This window comes from Anthonomus grandis, chromosome 19, assembly GCF_022605725.1.
Source record: "Anthonomus grandis grandis chromosome 19, icAntGran1.3, whole genome shotgun sequence".
Classification (NCBI taxonomy): Eukaryota; Metazoa; Arthropoda; class Insecta; order Coleoptera; family Curculionidae; genus Anthonomus; species Anthonomus grandis.
The window spans coordinates 9,942,739-9,960,130 of NC_065564.1; the positions used below are offsets into that span (position 1 = coordinate 9,942,739).

The 17,392-nt window shown below is 32.2% G+C and overlaps 1 protein-coding gene across 2 annotated transcripts in view; it reads right to left on the reverse strand.

The window, feature by feature from the left end:
* LOC126747528 (breast cancer type 2 susceptibility protein homolog) overlaps positions 1 to 17,392 on the reverse strand; it is an 86,168-nt gene that overhangs the window by 56,512 nt on the left and 12,264 nt on the right. The window contains exon 4 of one of the 2 annotated variants that reach the window (XM_050456220.1): positions 3,970 to 4,224. In XM_050456220.1, the coding sequence (XP_050312177.1) occupies positions 3,970 to 4,224 (255 nt within the window). Of the gene's footprint in view, positions 1 to 3,969; positions 4,225 to 17,392 lie in introns of those variants that run through there. The other variant, XM_050456221.1, reaches the window with a different exon arrangement.

The window sequence follows — 17,392 nt, forward strand, 5'->3', positions numbered from 1 at the left end:
TGTAAAGATAACTTTGAATTAGAGAAACCCGACACACTAAAAAATCCACTTTCAGTCACTGATGGTGGTTGCTTACTACATAAAATTGTCTGGCCCAAATTAGTAACATTTGGCGATATATTTAAAATCTATTGCCATTATGTTATTGAAAATTTTGGTTTCAACTCTTGGGTAGTTTTTGATGGTTATAGTAAAAAGTCCACCAAGGACGAGGAATATCGTAGACGTCAATCAAAAATTACGCCTAGGGTTGAGTTTCAGGAAAACACATTGCTGGTCTTCTCGCAAGCAGACTTCCTATTAAATTCTTCGAACAAAGAAAGATTTATTTCTTGCCTAGCCGAGAAGTTGAAAGGAAAGGGTATAAAAGTCCTCAATAACAGAATGTCAATCGCAAGATGTAGTAGTCTTTGGTAATGATACAGATCTAATTGTAATTTTAATTTCCTTAGCAAATAAATCTAACCACCAGCTAAATGTTTGGGCACCCAGCACGAGTAAAGCTCTTGATAAATTTCTAAATATTTTTAAAATTCAAACTTTGCTCTCAGAACAGATTCGTGAAAATCTTTTATCCATTCATGCATTTACAGGATGTGATACTACCTCGTATCCATATAAAATGGGCAAAAAAAAAATATTTGACGTATTAAAAAATAATCCTGAAATGTATGATTTTATCAAAAGTTTTAATGCCCCTTATATGAATAAGGCTGTCCTAAGTGACGTTGGACAAAAACTTATATTAAAATTTTTTCCCGTCCAAAACTGTGAAAATCTCAATCAGTCAAGACTTCATTGCTATAAACAAATCACCTCTACACAAGGTTTAGGATCTAATTTTGATTTGGCAAATCTTCCTCCCACAGAAGACTCCTGTAAGCAATACAGTCGTATCAATATGCTCGGACAGCAGAGCTGCCATTAAGGCTATCACGGCCGCAAAGGTAAGCTCCAAGCTTGTACTAGAGTGCATAAAAGTCCTGAAAAAACTGGTACAGGTTGGCTGCAGGGTCCAGCTCGTCTGGATACCTGGCCAAGCAGGCCATGCAGGTAATGAGGAAGCGGACTCTCTTGCCAGACTGGGATCCGCGAATGTGCCGATGGGGCCGGAACCCATAGTTGGTGTCGCCAAATGCGTCAAATGCGGTCGCGTCAATGAAGGGTCTGCTGGACAAGTGGACCCACCGAAGATGGACTGAGTTCCCTGGTATGAGACAGGCCAAAGCGCACATAGGTGGGCCCTCTGCCTGTCTCACCAAAAATCTACTACGCCTAAAATGACGCGAAATTCGGCTAGTGACAGGTCTTTTAACCGGTCGCTGGCACTTAAGAAGCCATCTCCATACTATCGGTATTATTGCGGACAACCCGGAATGCCGATGGTGCTGTGAGGAGGATGAAACCGTTGACCATGTAGTCGGGGAGTGTCCAGCACTCACGCGCGCCAGGTTCAAATACTTGGGTAACACTTTCAGTGTACCGAGTGACTTTAAGCCTTTCAGACCAGAGAGCCTTATCGGTTTCTCTAAGGCCGTTGGGCTCTGGTAACCACCGGGGTGGGGCATGACGGGTCCATCAGGAGATCTATATGCACAACTGCCTTGGCAGCCCACTGTTTCGATAATTCAAAGCTGGAGAGGAAACGAGTTGGACCCACTTGAGTGGGGGTGGTTTTCCAATGGCAATGAGCTTTTCCCAGTAACATACACAAAACCCCCGGTGCCCGAACACCTAATGGCTACTTTTTTTTGCGAATGCAAAGATCTATGCCCAGCAAACTGTATTTGTGCTTCGTATAATCGAAAATGCGGTATTTTATATAAAAAATGCAATTTAGCTTGTATGAATGCACCCAGAATTGATTTGGATGAAGTGGAAATAGATGATGAAGTTTAAGTAAAATGGAACCAAATAAGTCGTTATAACTTTTAACGATAAATAGTTATATATTATTGTTAGTTGAAAGCTATTAAAAGCTTCGTTTGTAATTTTTTGGCACAAAAAAAAATATCTACCAATATATAATGTTCCTTATTATTAGGAATAACAATGTTTTTTTTTTATTTTTTTTTAATGTTTATATTTCTTTTATAAGTTAAAACCAAACTGTTTTTGTTATAAACATATTTTTGTTTTTAGTGTATTTGTTACAAAATATTTTGGTGCATAAATCAAACAAGAAGTAAAGTTACATCCTGCATAAGTTTTATTTTTTTTTTTTTTGGTATTTTGTAAGCGCTTTTTAACTCTCCTAAAGTACCTATCATAAATTTGGCGACTGTTTTAAAATTAAAACAAAAACGCATAAAAGACTCCACATATTTTAACTTTTTTTGGTAAAGAGTACGGTTGGCTAAAAGTTGAAGAAAAGCTTTTCGATTTTTTTATTTCCTTATTTTGGCAGAAATATGACCTGTCAAAGTAGTTTTATATTTTTGTCTTATTCTCTAGTTAAAAATAAAGATAATGTTTTTTACTTGACGAAAATCTGGTAATAAATAAGAAAGTTGCGATTTTTTTAAGAATAGCACCAGCCGCCATCTTTAATTTAACATGGCGGAAAAAGCAAGCCTCCGAGAAGGTGTAACTTTTTTTTACAAAGTACTCTTGATGAGTACTAGCATCTGTAAAAAATTCAGCTTGATTGCAAAAACTTCTCCTATTTTTGCTAACTGCCCTGGCGTATAACACTAGATCAGTAATATTCTTTCAACTATTATAAAGTAATAGAAAATTACCTTTTGCAAAATTCTATTTATATTCATTTGAAAATGTATACTCCTATGTTCTTAGTGCCTTGGCAAAGAAACACTTAATGCTTGGTGATATCTGCCCTCATTTAAGAGCGAATTATTTTACTTTAATATTTTATTATTAAGATTTTAAATAACCAGATTTGACAAATATAGGGTAAGTCTCATAAATAATGGTAAATAATTTAACTGGAGATTCCTTTTAAAAAAGATGAGGTTAAGTTAAATTTTCCTAGTTTGAAAGTCAAAGACAACCAAGATACAGGATGATAATGTATGATTAATTCTTTTCTAGATATTTACACGTAAGTTTTTAATGTACTCAAAAAAAATTACATTCATAAACTATTTAAATTGCTTCATTACACTTCGAACGAATAGTAAAATACCAAATATACATTTAAAATAAAAATTATGAATATTTGCCAGTAACTAATCGACACGACCTTTATTTGTCTCAATACATTTTAAAATTCTTTTACTGAAGGATCGCTTCGAATCTTAAAAAATAATTGCTCATTTCGAAATGTCTCAGCAGCAATTAGTATTTTTGCCATTATAGTTTCATATATCCCCATATCCAAAAATATAATTAAATGACCTAAAGTCTGGACTTTAACCCATTAGAGTAAATAAAGGGTGAATCGTAGCGAGATTTTTTAAGTGTATCCTTTTCAAGCAAAACTGTTTTTACAATGCATATTTTAAATAAAAAAATTAAATTATGCCACTCCTAAAAAAGGTGCGAGTTTAAAAAAAAAATGAAAATGGTGACGCCCTCTATGACATAATTTTAACAAGGTTAATTTTAAGATTTGCCCATAAAAAAAAACTTGTTCAAATTTTGTTTGGACATTTGGACGATGTTTCAATGTAAGTATTCTCAAGACCCCTTTCAGAAACCATTCTCTGATGTTGCCTACCTTTCTTTGAGCAGTTTTTTTAATAAAAAATATCAATGACAATATTTCATTCCACCCCTCTAGCAATTTCGCGAAACCCTATATGGCATGTCTAATGCATGCCAATAATACGACTATTTTCAAATTCATCTAATTGATGATAATAAACGTTTTTAAACTCTTGGGATACTACTTTCACATATTTCAACTGATTAACAACGCGGAAATGAAGAGCAAAATGTAAACACCTTTCCGCCATTGTAAAATATATTAATTAAATAATTTAGGTACTTTTAGCAACAAGTACTTACCTATATTTTAGCTGTTGTACAATATTTTCTATGCACAAACTATCAAGTGTACACTGCTTGCGAACAAATATTCGATCATAACTAGCCAACTTCCAAACTATCCATTTAAAGTGGTTCCTAATCCAACCGTTAGGTATCAGGTTTAGATCGACTCCATCCATAAGTGTAAAACTATGTTCAATTTCTGACAAACCAACTTTATGATCCGTGTTCGGGACTATTATGGCGCCATCAAGCGTCTTAATATGAGATGTGCTAAACGAAAATAAAATAAAAAACATGTAAAAGCTAATATTGTTTCATGGTATTATAGGTTTCAGTAACTCTCTGATAATACCTACAGAGAGAGAGGGAACCAGTAAATATTATTTAGTAAGAAAATTTATGAACGAACAATTATAATTCTAGCGAGTTAAGAAGGGCGGAAAGAAGGACGAAAGAAGATCAAAAATTCATTTTTAAAGAAAAGTCTGCCCACCCTTCCTAGCCCGCTATATTATAGCCACTCCAAGTCAAGAATGGACTCTTACTTAGAAAAAAATTATATATTCATTTATAGTTTATAATCTATACTCACACTAATTTAGGATTTAAATTACTATATTTATACCATCTATTAAACAATTAAACCAATTTAATTAAAATACCAATTTAACCATAATCTCCTCATGCAAATTATTCTAACTATTATAATTTAACGATTAATAACTTTAACGTTGGCAAAGGGTAAATAATTAAATTACGAGACAGTTTACAAGTTATTTACAAGAGGCCAACCAAAACTCTTTATTTTTACTCTCCACACGTGTTTCCAAATGAAACCAAACGATGTACCAAGAAATTCATGCTAACCATTTTAGGTTGAAAACGATGTCGACGTTAGAGTCACGAGTTATACAGGGTGTGCCAACAAGGTGTACGGCTAAGATAGCGCCTTAACTATACGAGGTAGAGCAAAAAGTTCTACGGCAAAGTTGTAGGGTTGATAAAAACCTACGAACTAAAAATATTTTTATGTATACTGGGTGTGTCACAAAAAAGTTACTATAAAATATGACTTTTTTTTAAATGGTACGCCCTATATATTATAGTACCAAAATGTGAGGCAAAAAGAGTACTTTACTTTGGTATAACGTTTTTAAACTTTCCGTGCGGCAACGTAATTAATTTTTTTATGTTATTTTTTGTCTTTTAGAGGGTTCGTTTAAAAAATCAAAATTAACTTAAAATTTATTCTGCGCCTATGAAACTTGCACCACAGTTAGTCAAGGGTACCTACTCTAGGCTGACTGTGATAATTTGTAATTTTTTAATACAGGGTGTTTTTAAAGAACTTTCAAACTTGGTCAAATTAAATACGCAATATCTCAAATTTTTCAAATGGAACATCCTGTATATTTTTATCTAATTAAGTTTGTCCCTCAAATACCTTCATTTTTTATTTAATATGTCCTATAGCTAAACCAAGTACTTTTTGAGATATTTTAGCTTTTCTGTAATATACTATGCATAAAACGGGTATTCTTTAATTTTTGATCAAGATTGCTTAGAAAAAATTATTGAAGAATTAGAATTATTACTTTTCCTACAATTATTGTTATTATTATTATTATTACATACTTGAAAAATTAACCAACACAATTATTCACCTAAACTGCTAAAAAAAATAGCAAAATTAAATTACATACGAGGTAGGTACTTATGTACGTATTTTTGCATAAATGTACATTGTTACACTAATTTTAAATTTTAACGATCAATTACAATTATTATAAATTATGTTCAATACGACCTCCTAAATTTTGTACGCAAGCGTTTACCTTTTTGAGAATGAGTCATTAACCTTTTCCAACATAATTGGCGTGACTGTTTGAAAAATCTCCCAAATTTTATTTTTCATATTTTCACTTGCGGTAGGAGTTGTTTAATAGCATTTTTCCTTCACATATCCCCACAAGAAAAAATCCAGTTTGGTCAAATCTGGGGACCTTGCGGGCCAAGGGACCGGCCCACCTCTCCCTATCCACCGGTCATCAAAATGCTCATTTAAAAAATTTCTAACAGCATGGCTATAATGAGCCTGGAGCGTCGTCATGCTGAAACCAAATTCTATCTCGAACATGGTCAGGCAACGTTTGTAGAAGGACATTAAAACCATTTTGTAAAAAGTTTAAATACATTTCATCTGTAAGATGTCATAAAAAAATTCAGGCTGACGAATCTTATTTTGCGCCCACTGACAGAAAGCCATTCTTCTTTCATAATCCTGAGGAAGTAATTCCTGCAACAATTGAATATAGTAAGGATGGAATTTTTCGCTTCGAAGCATGCGAGATATTGATGTTGCACTAAAGGGTAATTCTTTAGCTAGCTGCCTAACGCTTTTATGAGGATCTTTAACGACACTTTAAGCTGCTGTCATCCTGTTTTCCTCATTTGTAACTGGCTTCACCCGTTTATGTTTTTCATAAATTACACTTCCTGTTCTCTCAAATCTTTCTTTTAGTTTTTGAAACATTTGTGCTTGGGGATGTCTCCTTTCAGGATAAAGTTGCGCATAAATTCCAGATGCCAAAAGGCTACTTCTTTCAGCAGCTCCAAGGGCATATATCATATCAACAAATTCCTCACATGGAAAATTCATATTGATTACAAAATGAACAATAAAAATTAAAAATCGATTAACTAACTCACTGATAATAATTTCTAAAATGGTTTTTGAAGGAAAATCATTGATCTTGTCTACTGCTGTCATAAAACTAATATTTTGATAATTAAGTTTAAACCAATGTTTCTAAGCAATCTTGATCAAAACTTAAAGATTACCCGTTTTATGCATAGTATTTTACAGAAAAGTTAAAATATCTCAAAAAGTACTTGGTTTAGCTATAGGACATATTAAATAAAAAATGAAGGTATTTGAGGGACAAACATAATTAGATAAAAATATACAGGGTGTTCCATTTGAAAAATTTGAGATATTGCGTATTTAATTTCAGCAAGTTTGAAAGTTCTTTAAAAATACCCTGTATTAAAAAATTACAAATTATCATAGTCAGCCTAATGGAGGTACCCTAGACTAACTGTGGTACAAGTTTCATAGGCGCAGAATAAATTTTAAGTTAATTATGATTTTTTAAACGAACCCTCTAAAAGGCAAAAAATAACATAAAAAAATTAATTACGTTGCAACGCCACACGGTAATTTTAAAAGCGTTATATCAAAGTAAAGTACTCTTTTTGCCTTACAATTTAGTACCATAATATACAGGGCGTACCATTTAAAAAAAATCATATTTTAGAGTAACTTTTTTGTGACACACCCAGTATACATAAAAATATTTTTAGTTCGTAGGTTTTTGTCAACCCTACAACTTTGCTGTAGAACTTTTGCTCTACCTCGTATAGTTAAGGCGCTATCTTAGCCGTACACCTTGTTGGCACACCCTGTATATCTAAAAGTATTTGTTTCTTTTCTATAAATATCAAATTCTAACTTATTATTATTTTTGATGACAAGAGTATCTAAGAATTGGTTATTTATTTAATTAGTTGGTTATTTGTTTCTTGTTCGAAGCTAAATTTAATAGATAGTAAAAAGTTATTGAGTTGTTCTACAAAATTATCAATATTGCATTTGCTTTTGTGAAAAACAGCAAACAAGACATATTTCATCAACATATCTTAAGCAAACTCGTGGAAAGTATTGGAATATATTTTTTGTATTTAACTCAAAACGGTTCATAAAAAGCTCTGCTAGGAAGGGAAAGAGGCAATTACCCATGGCTGTACCTTCTAGTTGTTCATAGTATAAGTTGTTATATTGAAAAACATTTTATTATATGCAAACTTTTGTTATAGGAATGCGGGAATAAAGAAGATAAATCAAAAGAAACAAGAATTTCATTTTCACTTAGCATTAAATTGACTTAAAATAAACTGTTGGCTGTTTTTGACTGAAAAACATTCATAAGGTAATTTTAATGTCTCAAACTGCTTAACTTTGAAATGTTGTAAGTTAAAGATCCTATAGTGGGAGCAATTGGTCTCATTTTATTGCTATGTTTATGGATTTTTGGTAAACACTATAATTTTGGACTTGTTGGGTTCGAAAGTTGTAACTTGAATTTTTCTGAAGAGGAAACAAGGATTTTGCAGTCATTTAATGCTGTCTTAACCTGCGAAATCATTTTTGATAAAGGGTTTTTAGAAATCTTTTTATATGGGCCATTTTCAATAAGATCATCAACTTGTTTAAAATATTCTGCTTTGTCTAAAATAACAACTTTGTTTCCCTTGACAGCTTTAAAATTGAAACAATCTTTTTCTCTCAGTCATTTAACAATATTAGAACCCAATGTGTTTTTTGATTTGGCAAGATTCTTTGTAATTTGGTTGCGAATCGTTTCTCTAGCAAAACCTTTTGAAGATTCTAACTGAAGTACTGAATTTATGATTCAACACTTACTACAATCTCCTCCAGGTTGTTTTTGCAATTTGAAACTGGTGCAAAGTTTAAATATTTGATAAATTATTAAATTAAATCAAAATTACCTTATGAATGTTATTCAGTCAAAAACAGCCAAGAGTTTATTTCAAAAGTCAATAATTTAAGTGAAAATAAAATTCTTGTTTCTTTGGATGTATCTTCTTTATTCTCAAGCTTTCCTATACTAGAAACTTTGGAATATCTGATTGAACTTCTAGAAAGTAATTGTTTCTATAATATCCAAGAAATAATTAAATTAACAAAACTTTGTATGTCACAAAACATTTTCAATATAACAACTCATACTATGAACAACTAGAAGGTACAGCCATGGGTAATTGCCTCTTTCCCTTCCTAGAAGAGCTCTTTACAAACCGTTTTGAGTTAAATGCAAAAAATATATTCCAATACTTTCCACTTAAGATATGTTGATGATGAGTTTGCCGTGTTCGACAAAAGCAAATGCATATTGATAATTTTGTAGAACAACTCAATAACTGTTTTTCATCTATTAAATTTACCTTCGAACAAGAAATAAATAACCAACTTTCATTCTTAGATTATGAAATTTATTAGATTCTAGACTGTTGTCATCAAAAATAATAATAAGTTAGAATTTGATATTTATAGAAAAGATATAAATACTTTTAGATGCATAACTAGTGACTGTTAAAATCTGTGGAAGTGTCAAAATATATAAACGACCAAATAAAGGTTAGAATGACGAATTATCTGTTATCAGTACTTGCTGCTGGAATGGTGATTTTGGCTTCATGTTGTCGCAAAGTGGTTTTAAAGGCTTATGACATTAGCGTTTAAGGTACCCCTCCTCCAATAGCGGAATGGCCCTTTAAGTTTTCTAGCCAAGAACGACTTAAGCCTATTCAGACGGCCTTCTAGTCAGTCTCTATAGTTTTAATTTGTCTTATCCGAAACTGTCTTCTAGTATCTAAAGGCTTCCCAGTTAGTATCTAGATCTTAAACTCTATAGATAATGCAATATATAGAGATTTATTTGATTTACTAATGGAACAACATAGGCTTGAAGTTGTTGCAGGCCTTAATCAGGTTGTTGTCTCCAAGATTTCAATTATATCTGATATACTATACATGACATTCAGCTAAGGGTGTACACTATATTTATCTCAAGAACCCTTGAAAAAGGGGCGGAACTGTCAAAATTTAAATTAAAATTTTGATCAAAATTACTAAATTAAGATATGAATTTGATGAGGCTGATAAATGTCAGTGGTTCTAAAACAATTACTTTCATAACAAACATGCCTGTCTCGTTTCGATTGACGGATGACATTATTTGTCACAAGATAATTTAAATTTCAAATTATGGAAAAGAAAAAGCCTTTTTGTGGAATTCTAAATCCTCAAGCCAAAAAAATGGTACTTAATGTTATTAATTACTTCGAGAACGAAAAAGAAAATAAAGGGTTGCCTAAGAATGTACAAGAAGAAGTAGCTAAAGCGCTTGGAATTAGTTTAAGAATGGTGCAAAGGTTGTATATGAAAACAAGAATAATCTTATTCCCAAGAAGGAAAAAAGAGTAAAAGGAAGAAGCCGAAGACTGAAGATTTAAGTGAATGTGTAAAAATGGAAGTAAGGGATAGGATTTATGAACTATATAGGGTAAAAACAAATATAACGCTGCCATTTCTGAGGGATGCTTTAAAGCAACGCGGCACTTTGGAAATTGGACTTTCTGCTTTATCAAAATTAATTAAAAGCATAGGTTTTTGCTATAACAAAGACTGCAATAGAAGATATTTGTGTGAACTACCAAATATTGTGAGCCAACGAATAGGATTTTTAAGAATTGTTTTCATTTTGTGTATATTGATACACAAAATGAAAAATCAAAGTTAAGGAAAGTGGTATTCTTAGATGAAACTTGGATATTTTCAAACGGGAGTGGAATAAAATCTTGGCAAGATCAATCTGTGAAAAGTGTGAAAGGAAAAAAAGGATGTGGTCAGGGAAAACGATTTATTATTTTACATGCCGGGCCTTCAACGGGATTCGTTCCAGGTGCAAGTTTATTTTTTTCTTCTAAGTCTAAAAGTATGGATTATCATGACAATATGAATTGCGAAATGTTTGAAAAATGGTTAAAGGAACAGTTAATACCGAACTTGCAAGAACCTTCCTTAATAGTATTAGACAATGCGTCGTATCATTCAAGAATTTTGAATAAACAACCAAATGGAAGTTAGAGAAAAAGCGAAATTTATGAATGGTTAGTATAAGAAAATCAGAATCCCTTGCCATATATGCTAAAATCCGAACTTCCTTCAATTGCAAAATCGCTGAAAAGACCAAAAATATATGCTGTTGACGAAATAATACGTGAATATAGCCATGAAGTTTTAAGATAGCCACCATACCATTGTCAGTTTAATGCCATTGAGCTTATATGGGCAGGGTAAAAATCTTATTATGAGAAACATGTGGGTGCGGGGCTTAGATCTGACCAGGTTGAAGCTGTTTGGAATGAAGCATTGAATCACATCACAAAGGAGTATTGGCGGAAATCAGTGGATCACACAGGAAATTAGAACCTGGTGGAAGAGAAAAAAAGTACTCGATATCCAAGTTAAACCATTGATCATTGCTCCATTTGAAGAAGATTCGGAAAATGACGAAGAGTTTTCCGACTCTGTTAGTGATAATGATAGTTATAATTAGTTTATTTTTTTAGTCAAATTTGTTACTTCATTTTTACACATTCACTTAAATCTTCAGTATTCGGCTTCTTCCTTTTACACTTTGTTTCCTGCTTGGAAATAAGATTGTTCTTGTTTTCATATACAACCTTTTGCACCATTCTTAAACTAATTTCAAGCGTTTTAGCTACTTCTTCTTGTACATTCTAAGCAATCCCTTATTTTCTTTTTCGTTATTAAAATAATTAGTTTTCTTTTTGCATTTCGTTTATTATTTAGGTATGATTAAAAAGTACAATTTTTTTTTTAAACAAAGCTAAGTAAATAAATTGGTGAATGCGCTGGGAGATAGATATCCCCGGCGCATTCTCCATTTTTTAATAGTTAGTTTCAATCTTTTTTTGCCTTGTAATGTGTAAATAAATAAATATTCATAAGAAAACGACATTTTAAAGAACTGTCGTAGCTCCCCTCGTATTTATCTTTTTAAAACAAGCTAAGTAAATAAATTGGTGAATGCCCTGGGAGATAGAAATGCCACACAAATGAAATTCACCAGTTTTTTTTTTAGTTATTTTTTATCTTTTTTTGACTTTTAACTGATATAAAAGAAAAGATAACACAACTTTTTTAATTTTCTGTGGATCAACGTATAGATTGGGTCGAACGACAAATAATAAATCATAAAATTAAAATGTCATTTTAAAAGTGAGATTGTAACATGAACTTGCCTTTAAACAAAGAAAGTAGTTTTCTGGTCTCTGACTGCACTGCATCACACACAATATATAGTTTCCCAATAATTATTACAAAAAAACACAATCACACATAAACAAAGAAGAAGACAAGATCAAATAATCGTTAAAAATTAGGCGCTGTGCCCTGAAATCGACAAGTTAGTATGTTATGCACATATATAGGGTCATGTTAAATTGTATACTAATTTCTCAAAAATTTAGGTAACAACCATTTTTAAATGAAATATGTACAATTTTAATGAAAGGCTAGGGAGGCATTTTTGCTCTCATAAAAAAATATGAAATGCTTAGATTTAGATATTATTGCGTAAAGAAATATTGTTATTGAGAATTCCGTCTATTTCGGACAATTTTTCAAAAAAGAAAAGTAAATATTATGTCTGGCAACTTAGCAGAATATCGGGGATTCTAGGCATATACCGATGAGGCGTATACCCAACGTGCTTTATACTTATGGGCTTTTTCACGTCATGAAAGGAAATAACAAACGTAGGTTTTACATGTCGAATCTCGGATACGTAGTATTCCGCAGACATGTTTACGGCGTTAAAGGCATCACGTCAGTTAATAATTATGATCTAAGGTGTACGCGGCTTTAATATGTCACATGACGGCGTTTAATGTATTGTCAAACTCTCAAGGAAATAACATTTTGGCAGCCACTGATTTTTCAATTTGATTCATATTTGATTCACCTTTGAACCCGCACGATAAGAGCGAAGGCGACTATATATCTCGTACACTTCTTAACCAATTTTAATGAACAAGATGTCTTCATCTCTCTGAAGAGATGAGTTTTTCAGTGATATAAGTTAGTTAAAAAAAGTAATCAGGTGGCGCTGTTCACTGTCAGAGTTTTCCCGAAATTTTTCTAAAAATTCAAAATGATCGGTATGACAAAATCTACATTTTGGCGAAAACCGCATATCAATATCTTTATTTATTTCGGAGTTATTGCCAAACTAGTAATAATGGAAACAAAAACAAAAAACTCAAGTTTTATGTAGTTACTAACTAAAAAATAAATGAAGAAGGTCTGTTTAATATCCACATGAAAAAAGCTTAACTGAATTGAAGTAATTTTAAGGAATATCAAACCATAAGTTTTTTTTTCGATGTTAGATCATATTTTCTCCTGTTGTCGGTCGAATTTTGTAAAGGTTTTTTTTTGTAAAGATTGTTTATTCTTCCTTATAAAAAATCGAGACATATTAAATTCGGATACTTAGCTGGCCAAGAAAATAAACTTCTCTTCCTCTCCAATCCACGGGAAATGAAACAGCTGGTCAAGGTAGTGACGCATTTGGTTTGCAAAAAATTTGCTCTATAATCTTGCTATGATTTCAACACGATGAGTGTTGAAAATATATTTAATCATATATAAATTTGTTTTTGTCGCGAAGGTAATGTTTTCTAATAATTTTGAAATATTATTAATTAAAAGTTAATGCTATAATTCACCATTTACAGTCTATCAAAGATAAAAGGGCTGATAATATTTCCTTTAGCAATTCCGCACCATACATACATCCACTGTATCGGGTGGCCAAATAAGCAAGGTAAGCGACTGTATCTCAGGACCTGTACATCTGGCAACAATGGAATTTCTTTATTATTATAAAAGTGGCCATGAGAAAATTCTGGAAATTATTTTTAAGTTCCGTATTTCACCGCAAGAGGGCGCAACTAAAAATTAATTAACAGAAACGTCTTTTTCTCCGAAAACTTAATTATTAACTCATACTTTTAATATTATTTTTAGTAAGCCTAGAGAATTTGCTATAATTTTGGTTTATGAATTATTGACGTACGAACGATAGTAGCGGTGGGGGAAGGTATTGAAAGTGGAATCATTAATATCGCTGTAAATTCTTAACCACTCTTTTGATTTTAACATTTCTAAATTTATTTGCTAGATAAATTTAGCTGATTTAAAAGTCTGATATCATCACTACTCTATAGTTTCTAATAAAAGCGCCAGAGGGCGCAATTTGTAATAATTCCAGTTTTTTTCATTTTGCTCTAAAAATTCAAATTGAATGGTATATTTTTGACATCCTATTTAAAAAGCAAATAAAATTTGCAAAAGTAGTGTGAAAACCGCACGATGATAACTTTGCTCGTTTTAAAGTTATAGCGAATAAGTTTTTTACGCATCGAGCCTAAACTTACGTACCGCCATCTATAGTCCCGCCTAAAAATCTCTAATTAGTATTACCACAACTAGGATACCATGATGTTGTTTGTCATAATTAATAAATTATTAAAGTAATAATTGATTGATAAAGTATAAATTAATAATACCTATGTATCACAGAATAACTGGAAGTTTATGTGACTTTCTTAAGGCGAATAATTTTATTACCGAATTTCTTTTTATATTTAAATTATGGTCCTGGAAAATGAAATTATGGAAAAGAACCGAATTTAAACCCAAACATATTTGGTATTTAATGCCTCGATAGGTGTGCTTTCCATCACATTCCAAACAAGCTTCCAATCTTCTTTGGGTGGATAAAACTGCTGTTTCGATTTCAGCAACTGATATTTCATTTATTGCACCACTGATTCTGTTTTCCATATCCTGTCTTGTTGTAGGTGGAGTTTGGTACACAATATCTTTTAAACGACCCCATAAGTGAATGTCTAGGCATATTCAACCTGGTGACCTGGCCGGTCAAGGATGTAGACTCCCCCTTCCGATCCAGCGCCCTTGTCTACCAAATGGGAAAAATGTGCTGGGCACCCGTCCAATTGTAAATCTTACTTCCGTCCGTCTTACTTCCAATGTCAAATCTTCTATTAAAATAGGCAAGGAATTTGTTAAAAAATTACAAAAAAACATTACTGGTTAATGTGCCATCAAAAAAATAAGGACCAATAATTTTCATTCCGATAATGCCACACCACACGTTTACACTCCAGCGGCCAACGAGGATTTTCAACCGACCAATAATGCATATTATGCCTGTTGACTTTCCCATCGCTACAAAAAGTGGCTTCATCGGTCCACAGAATCTGTGGCAAAAAATCCCTGTTTTCGCGAATCATTGCTAGTAGTATCCATTGGCAAAAATCAATTAGGCGCTCAAAATCATGTTTGTTTAGAGCTTGGTGTAGGATTATATGGAAAGGGTGTAGCCTTAAAAAAAATAAATGCCTATATTTGAGAAGAAAATTATAATAAAAAGATGTATTACCTGTGATCTTTAAGTATATTTTGAACAGTAGTTCGAGCTATTCCCAAATCTAAAGATAACGCACGAGTTCCAATATGCCTATTAAGCTCTACGTAGGCCAACACATTAAGAATGTTTTCTTTAGTTCTTCCAGTAGAGCGACGCCTTCTAAATTTGGGCCGACTAAAACTCCCAGTATCGCGTGGTCGCTGTACCAACCGTGGAAAAATTCTTCTGCCATAATGGCGGCGATCTGGATACCGAAGGGCATACTGTCTTTCAGCTATTGTTGCATTTTGAAAGCACTCAAAGAAACCGCAATCAAATCCATAGCTTCATTATTTGTAGATATCATCATGCGGTTTTCACAGTACTTTTGCAAACTTTATCTACTTTTTAAATAGGATGTCAAAAATATACCATTCAATTTGAATTTTTGGAGCAAAATGAAAAAAACGAGAATTATTACAAACTGCGCCCTCTGGCGCTTTTATTAGGAACTATAGGGTAGTGATGAGATCAGACTTTTAAAGCAGCTACATTTAGGTTTAGAATTTACAGCGATTTTAATGATTCCACTTTCAATAGCTTCCCCCACCCCTACTATCGTTCGTACGTCAATAATTCATAAACCAAAATTATAGCAAATTATCTAGGCTTACTAAAAATAATATCAAAAGTATAAGTTAATAATTAAGTTTTCGGAGAAAAAGAAGTTTCTTTTTTTTAATTTTTAGTTGCGCCCTCTTGCGGTGAAATACGGAACTTAAAAATAATTTCCAGAATTTTCTTATGGCCACTTTTATAATTATAAAAAAATTCCATTGATGCCAGATGTACAGGTCCTGAGATATAGCCGCCTTACCTTGCTTATTTGGCCACCCGGTACAATATTGATGCTCAAATTCACACATCCAATGAGGATTATTATACTAGTAATGTATAAGGCTTTATCTGTCCATAGCACTTTATCCAAAAAACAGCGATCGTCAATAACAATAATTTTAGCTGTCGTCGAAATTTGCGTGAAGTAAAGTCTGGTGAAAAACAATATGAACATTTTATGACTAATAACTGAATGTCAATCTGAGGAAATTTCCCATATACTAGCATGTAAATAAACATTGATATAAAGTAGTAGTACAAAAAGGCAAACATCACAAAATAAGAATGCAATAACCCATAATTTGATATTACTTACAATTATTATCAAATCTTGAAAAGCAATGATTTGGAATGGAAGTGAGGTAGAGCCTACAAATTTCCATAATTATGTCAACTCTCTTCACTTAAAAATTAAGTTTACAATCAAACGGGAACAGAAGAATACCGTACCATTCTTAGATTTATTTATTATTCAACATCACCGTCCTCACATAAATTTGCTGCTTTCCATTCCTTGTTTTACAGACTTTTTAACATCCCACATATATATATATATATATATATATATATATATATAATAATAATATAATGTAATGTATTTTAAAATATTAAAAATATAATGTATTTTCAGTAAGTGAACAAGTAAAAATTATCATTTAATTTAATCCAACAACAAACAAACTGTATTAATACTTTTAGGTCGTTTACTTATTTTGAACCAGTCTCGTCCCAGCTATCCCGCTTTTTGTCTCCCTTTGGCATAACCTCAGCTTTTAAAACCAATAATACATTAAAAAGACATCTAATTAAAACTAAAGATAAACTACCCCCGCTATCTGCTATCCAGGAGTTTATGAGAGTAGGTATAAAGAGAGCACTCCAGTTTACGTCGACCAGTCTGGTAGGAAGATTTCTACTATTAGTGAACACAAGACCCAATATAATAAATTTAAAAATACTGATATCACAGTGACTAGATTGGCTTTTGCTAATCACATCCTCGACTCCAAACATAATTTTCCTGACAGCCAAAATATAAAAATACTTCATCAGTGCAATAAAAGTAAAAAACTAGTCGCTGGAGACAATGGGAATTAGTAAAAGCTTTTAAAAGCCCAGAACTGCCCTGTGTAATAACCTTAAATAATTCCAGACTCTCAAATGATTGTTAGATTTTTGAAATGTATAAGGTGATTTGACTGTTTAGTTAAGATCTTTGTACACAGATTGCCTTATTGTAAGTATGTATGCATCACTTTATTGTAAGCTTTGTTTATTTATATGTTAGGTGTTTTGTGTATGTTATGGTAAGTGTTTGTTGAATTTTACTTTTTTCGGGTTACATCATCTTAATTATTGTAGGTCTGATGATGCTCTAGTCGAGCGAAACATGTAACCTTTATCATCTTATTAAATGTTTCTGTCATGCTGTAGAT